The sequence below is a fragment of the Nematolebias whitei genome, chromosome 15 (assembly GCF_014905685.2).
Source record: "Nematolebias whitei isolate Nwh7 chromosome 15, NemWhi1, whole genome shotgun sequence".
Taxonomy (NCBI): Eukaryota; Metazoa; Chordata; class Actinopteri; order Cyprinodontiformes; family Rivulidae; genus Nematolebias; species Nematolebias whitei.
Genome location: NC_056512.1, coordinates 19,002,736 through 19,010,219, shown reverse-complemented (window position 1 = coordinate 19,010,219; position 7,484 = coordinate 19,002,736). Strand labels below are relative to the sequence as shown.

At 41.8% G+C, this 7,484-nt stretch overlaps 1 protein-coding gene across 1 annotated transcript; it reads right to left on the bottom strand.

Moving 5' to 3' along the window:
- Positions 1 to 3,159: 3,159 nt before the first annotated feature.
- Positions 3,160 to 6,797, bottom strand: LOC119421064 (myosin-9; the record flags this gene model as incomplete). Its single annotated transcript, XM_037688466.1, is given in 9 exon segments — positions 3,160 to 3,417; positions 3,501 to 3,713; positions 3,799 to 4,047; positions 4,203 to 4,355; positions 5,512 to 5,616; positions 5,784 to 5,990; positions 6,075 to 6,219; positions 6,314 to 6,526; positions 6,626 to 6,797. Coding segments are annotated over 9 exon segments (1,715 nt in total), but the record flags the coding sequence as incomplete, so codon positions are not given.
- Positions 6,798 to 7,484: the final 687 nt, after the last annotated feature.

Here is a 7,484-nt window from a genome sequence, read left to right as displayed (position 1 = left end):
TTTTCTTTTAGTCTCACAGCAATATTAGTTTAAAACATTTTTTAAACCGTTCTGTTCCAGAAATTTGCTATTTTAAACAGTTACTCAATCAACCCAGGTGGGTGAAAAGAGAAAAGAATTTGATGATGAGGAATAATCAGTCTTTCTTCAGAAAAACTGTCTTTGCTCCTGTAGAGCTTCTATTTAAAATTAAATAGAGAGATATTTTATTTAGGTGGTAAATTAAACAGAAAATCTCTTTTTCCTGATAAATTTACTCTTATTTAGTGATTTTGCAATTAAACGTGTATTATCCTTCAAGCAAAATGAGTAAACTGTTCAACTCTGTGAATATTTGTAACTGTATCTGTTTTAAAAAGTTAATGTTTATTTTTGTACCTTATTTTTAAAGGATTAACAGTGAAATAAACTTTTTGGTGAATGCTTCTTTGCATAAATACCTATTACTTCTTAAAATGTAAGATAACAGTGTTTTATTCAGCTTTGAGGAAGTTTGTTAACTCAGAATTTGCCTTACAGAAAAATAAAAAGACGTTTAATTTCACTCTTTACCTAAAAAACGAAGTGAAATCTGTGATCTCACGTCTCGCCAGGAGATGTCAGTATTTCCTCAACAATTATAACTCCGTCACTTTTTGTGTTGTCCACTAGGGGTGCTATGACTTCCTGTGGCGTTCGGTTGACATCCTGTTGTTAGCCGCTTAGCTTGAAGTTAGCTTCGGCTAAACTCGGTCAAAATCAACATTTCTGAACGGATTTTTTACACAAAAGTGGCAAAAGTTTTTGCAATCAGACTTTATAGCTTGAACATGAGTGTTTGGGACTGATAGTAGCTTCATTTAGTGATTTTAAGCGTAGTTTTAAGCTCCGGTCGTTAGCTTGTTAGCTTAAAATTAGCATCGCTAGCTTTGTTTAAAAACATCGTTTTTTGGCGAATTTTAAACTCTAACGTAGCAAAATTTCAGCAAGCAGGCTTCGAAGCACTTGACCAGCGTGTCAAAACCACATTAAAGTTACTTTTCAGCTTTAAAAAGCAGATTTTATTTCCCTATGAAAATGAATTTCATATCCGGGTCACGTGACTGAAATCACCAATGGCAGCAGCGTAGGGTGAGAGGAAGTGACGTAGCCACGTCAGTCAAACCTTCAACCAATGAAAGCGCTACACAACAGTGAATTCAACCAATCAGGAAGCGTATTCTCCAGCTAGCAAGTTAGATTTAGCTTGAAATAGTTCGTCAACTTTTCGTCTTTTAAACCATCAAAATGCACTTTTTCTGCTAAAAATTGTAACGAAACAACTTCTAACTGTGTTCTGAGATGGCACTCAGCTTTTAAAACGTTTATCCATCTGTTCAAAATACTCGTTCAAACTGAACAGAACCGAACTGGTCACAGCCGGGTCTTAAAGCAGAACCTCGTACTTTTTAGACAGAATAACGTCTTCCACAGCTCATTAGCTCTTAGTTACACATAACAGACGTACCATTTCAGCTTACACAAGACTTATGACACAATTTCAGCTTTTAAAACATTGCCAGCCCAACGCTTAAACATGCAGCGTTTAGTTGCAGAGTGCAGCTCCAAGCGCGCAGCTCAGCCGCTGCGTAAACTTTACAGCTCATCAGCTGTTACTCTTTCACCATGCCAACACGTAAAATCAATTTACACACGGATTTAACAGTCATTCATGAAATTCGTACGAGCCACCAGTTTGTAGTGAGACACGTGAGGTACGTGTCACTTGTTGTATGACAAATATATGGATATATATTTATGCATACTTTTCACGAGTTCTTCATTTTTCTGACTGTAAATGTCGTGCATTGAATTTAACAGAAATGTGAACGAGAGACGTTATTTATCTTTGACCCATCAAATGAATGGAATCATTTATTTTCAGAATCAAGGTTTAACATCAAACATTTACATTAATTTGGCAAAATATGAAAATAATAACAGACAGTTTCACAGAAAATGAACTTCAAATCACTCGGCGGTGATTTGAGGACTTTGCTTAAGATATTTCTAAAATATCTGTACTGATTTATGAGAGAGAGGTGGGTTTTAGAGTGAAAGGAGATTATCTTACAGAGAACTGTGTGAGGGAAGTTTAATCTGTTTAACCAGAAATTGCACGCTCCGTCAGATCTCCAGCCCGTCCACGGTACACTTTAGTCGAAGAAGAAGCCTTTACCTGGTTTGACGATAGATCAGCTCAGTAAGCATCCTTCAGACTGTTTCCAGCGCCTCCGTTAAGCACAGCTAAAAATCCTCGGAGAGTCGTGCGTGGTTAGCTCAAAACAGACTTATAATCCCAAACGTCCCTGGTTCTTCATAACTCCAAACTCTTCATAACCGGCTGCACTCTCAATCTGCTCATTCTGTTGGACTATCGGACCTGTTGTCAGCTCTCATTCCAACATCTCTCAGAACTCTCATTCTCTTGGAATTCTGGAATCCATAATTCTCTATTCCTTCTCTTCTCTATGAACTGAGAAGTTGCCACATTTTATTTGGGTCGACTTCCTGTTCAATTTAGAGCTTTCTGATTCGTGGAAGGACCAGAAAGAGGAGTGGATTTGTGACGTAAGATGTTATCATAAGTCAAGGATTGTTTACAACATACAGAAAAGATTATTGCAGCAACAGCAGACTTCGTGGAGTCTCACACTTTGTAATCTTTTCAAATAGTAAAACATGACATTTTTCTCGGTAAACATTTTAGTTGACCGAAAACCAACCTTTAACATACTTACGACAGCTTGCTCATTTCAGACAGAAAATCAAGAAAGGCATATTCAGGTGATTTCTTCTCTGAATGAGGAACAAAAATCATTACTTACTGTTTATGTAAAATAAAAATTAGTAGTTCTTTTCAACCTGTAAAGCATTGAGTGAACTAACACAATTTGATTATCAAAACATTTGTAAGACAGTAATGATTATAGAGGATTGTCTTTTCTGCTTGATTAATTCAAGAAAGAAAGTTCATCAGATGGCCCAGACTTATTCAGATCAATGAAAATAACAGTCTCTGTCCATCTGGTAGATTTGAGGTCACCTGGTTCACTACACTAACTCCCAGGTTTGGAGCTTTATTTTGAAAATTATACTCTGAGTAACAAATTAAAAGTATGTAACGAGCATTTTAAGACGTTAAATCCAAAGTGTGTGGAAGTTTAAAGATAATAAGACGCCTACCTGTTTAACCAGAGCCCTCTTCTTCTCTTCACCCATCTCGTCTCGTCCTGCCAGGTCCCTCTCGTACTGGGCCTTCATGGCCTGCATGTTGACCTCCAGACGCAGCTTGGCGTCCTCTGTGGCCTGCAGCTCGTCCTCCAGCTCCTCCAGCTGAGTCTTCATCTCCTCCAGCTGCTGCTCCATCGAGCGTTTAGCCTTCTCCAGTTCGTGCACCTGCAGAGGGGAAGGAGGTCTCCGGTGAGAACCATCGAGAAGCGTAGGAACAAACGAAACACGCAAGATCGTTTCAAACTTACGTTCTTTCCAACGTCGTCCTTTGATGATACCAGGTCCTCCATTTCAGCCCGCAGCAGTTTGCTGCTGCGATCCAGTTCCTCCTTGACCTCCATCAACGAGTCCAGCTCACGGGTTAAAGCCAGTGCTCGAGTCTCCTTCTCGCGAGCTTCAGCTTCAGCTCGGTCACGCTCCTCGGCGTAACGAGCGGAGATGTTCTTCTCCTCTGCCAGCATCTACAACCAAGACAACGTTAAAACTCTGTAAAACTGAGGTCTGAATCGTTTGCGGCGTCGCTCTTCTCTGAAAGCGTACACCTACCTGGTCGAACTTCTTCTGCTTCTTCTCCAGGTTGGAGACGATCTGCCGGAGGTGGTCTTGGTCCACCAGCAGGTCATCCAGCTCTTGCTGGAGACGGTTCTTGGTTTTGTCCAGCTTGTCGAAAGCAGCACATTTCTCCTCCAGGCGCTGGGTTGTTGCCTCAAAGTCCCTCAGAAGTCTCTTCTTTCCTTCCTCAGCGGTCTCCAGACAGCCAGCGTCCTGCTCCAGCTTCTTCTTCATCTCAGCAAGCTGCATGAAGACAACATGCGCTGAATTCAGGCTCATTTGTTCAAGTGATATATCACGGGGAGTTAAGTCACTAATTTATTCCAGCGTTTGTTTTTCTGCTGGCTTCAATGAAAACTCCCGGAGGACTTGATTTCGGGTGCGTCGATGTGTTTTACCTGAGCTTGAGCTACTTGAAGCTGCTTCTCCACGCTCCTCTTGGCCGCCTCTTCTTCCTCCAGTTGTTCCTTCAGGTTGTTCTGTTCTTCTTCGAGCTGACGCATACGAGTGCCCTGAGACAGTTTCTGACGAGTCTCTTCTTGGAGCAGTTCCTGTTTGAGAGACGGACACAGAGTTTTAGAAAACCAAACAGGACTAGGACCGTTACAGTCGGTGTGGAGCCTCATGATGCTCCATGTTCAACAATTTCACATCAAGGCTGCACAAACCACTGATGTTTGATAGTGATCATTTGTCAACGTCATTATTCTGAGTGTTGATGGGGAAAGAGAGGTCTGGGGTTTTCTCATGGACCTGCTGACTCTGACCAGACTACAGGTAAGTAGTAAAGATGGAGGAGGAGACGACTTTTATGAATTTATCCTTTAAATTCTTGAAGGTTTCAACTGAGATATTGAGTTTTTCTCCACTCCACTGGTATGTGTTACAAATATCAACATCCTGTCAACTCCGAGCTAGTTTCAAACAGTCATGGTGGAAAAGCAGAGTCCGCGGCTGCCACAAGGCGCTTTCACGAAACGCATCAAGCTAGGACTCCCCTCCACATTTTAGATATAAACGCTGTGCTTCTCAATTTTGAGGGGGGAAATTATTATGAATCAACATTATTTAGGTCTAAGATGGCTACTCGTTCTTCTACTTTTTCCACAATTATGGGATGGACACAAATAGCTCTGTAGAATTTTAAACAAGATGTATATTTTAAGTTTTATTTCCCCTTTTGTCTTAATGTTTAAAAATAAAGTGAAACAAAATTTTACACTGCAACAGTAACTGTGTTTGTGTATAAATAAATAAAAACTGATCAGTTGTTTCACCTTATTTTAAAGGGTCACGTACATTTAGTGGCTCTATACAAACTTTATTTAGGGAGACATTGTGGATTTATTTTTCTAGAAAAGGTAAAGTTTCCGACTGAAACATTTAATCGACGTGTACAAACCGAATGGATTCTTGCACATTGTTCTAAAAGAACATTCTCTCAGTATAGTACATCAACTGGTGGCCCGGGGGCCGAATCAGGCCCACAAGTGAGCTCAGTTCGGTCCACCGATGGGTTTGTTTCAAATAAAACTAGATTTTAAACATTAAAACAAACTTACTATCTGACAATAACTGCTGGATGTGTGGCCCCTGAGCTCTATAAATTATTTCAGTACCTGTGGCCCCTGATCAGTTGAGTTGAATAGTCCTGATCTATAACATTTAACTCTCTACTTAACGTAGAGTAAAGTATGGCCGTCTTACCTGAACATCCTGAAGTTGGGATTCAACAGCAGAGCAGTCTTTTGATGCCTTGATGGATTTGCCCTCCACCTCCGTCAACATGCTGTTTACATTATCCAGCTCAGCCTGTGGACAAACAACAACAAATAAACATCTGCACAGTTTCATACGGCCATCTTCAGTGTTTGCATCAAATCAAGAGTGACCAGATAAAATACAAGATGTTCATTCTTCTTTTAGTGGAGGTCACTACAGTTAGGAATGTGAAACAATATAGCTCGTAAAAGTTGTACCTGCACTTTAGCTAGTTTCTCAGCCTGCTCCACCCTCTGGCGCTCGCTCTCTGAGAACTTGAGCTGCAGCTCCTGGACCTGAGCTTCAGCCTTCTTCCTGCGATGCTCTGAGTCTCCTTTACCCTGCATCAGCGTCTGCAGCTCGATGGTCAGCTCGTTCTTCTCAGACTCCAGAGCCTGCTTGGCCTTCTCCATGGACACTTTGTTCTGCAGGGAACAGGAGACGGGTCAGTTCGTGTTTCTGTGAACGTGTGATTATAAACAAATGTTTGTAGATGATGACATGTTCACCCTCTTCGCCTGCTCCAGCTGCTCGTTGAGCTCATCAAAGGCCTGACTGTGTTTCTGTCTCATCTCAACCAACTGCTGCTCATGGACTTTGGCTTCTTCGTCAAGAGTCTTCTTAAGATGTGCCACCTCGGTCTCACGCTTGGCTCTGTAAAGGAGAAGCAGAGGTGAGGGTCTGTCTGAAGATGTACAATCAATTCAAACAGTCTGAACAAAAGCCTGTTTCTGTTAAGTATTCCGACCTGAGTTCGTGTTGGACAGCAGTGGAGTCCAGGGTGTCCTCCAGCTCGGACTTGAGGGCCTCCAGCTCCTCTCCCAGGTCCTTGCGGTGCTTCTCGGCCTTGGTGCGAGCCTGCCTCTCCAGCTCCAAGTCCTCCTGCAGTTCAGACAGCTGAGCCTCCAGCTCTCGAATCTTCTTCTGAGCCAAGTTCTTCTGCGCAGCCTCCTCCTCAATCCTTAAAGAACAAACAAATTAAACAGAGTGAAGAACTGGCTCAATATAAATTTAAATCTTTTAAAATGTTTTTTTTTTTTTTCTCCAGGCTTAGGCAGACCTGATTAGAGCAGCCTGGAGCTCTTCTTCCTTCTTAGCTAGCTGAGCACGGAGCTCGGCGATCTGAGCCTGCAGCTCCGCGATCTGATCGTGAACCTCGGTGACGTCGCCCTCCAGCTTGCGCCGGTTCTTCTCCACCTCCTGACGCTGCTTCTCCTCCCGGCGCAGGCGGTCTGGAAGAAAATGTATACATTTTAGTTTTATCAGTTAAATTTGCAGCAATTTAACAAGTTATATATAGTAATGCAGTTATGTGCGTTTCTGCAAAGACAGAAGAGAATCTTTCCCCTCAATTACAAAAACCTTCATTTATTTATTTACAAAACATCTAACGAAGCTGAACCACCATAGATTAATTTTTTTTCTTAAATACACATTGTTTTATTTTTGAGAAGGCATTACAGGGAAAAGATTTTTGCCTGATAGATTTTAAATTTTTCTTTCATTTAAACAAATTTCTGACTCATTTTTAGGATTTCCTGCACAGGTCTGAGTGGGTTATGGTAAATTTGTTACGCATCAGTGTTTCCACTACCATTATAAAAGGAGGGTGCCCCGCCCTGTCAACAGAACCTAACTGTTCTCCCTCCCCCTCCACAACTGCCGGCCCTGACGTAGCGCTAAGCTAGCGGTCTAGCCACATGCAATACAGACGAGCTAGCTAAAAAGCTACAGAGGTAGAGCTCCGCTTTCCCAACGCTGAGCCGTCTATCCTGCCCCACTACCTCATAGATAAAACTCATGGAAGAGATGAACGCCCTGCCAAGGCCAGTAACCTAATGGAAACACTGTATATAGTCCATGTGTAAAAACTCACTGCAGCAACTTGTAGAGTTAATTTTAAAAATGGCTGCATGGTG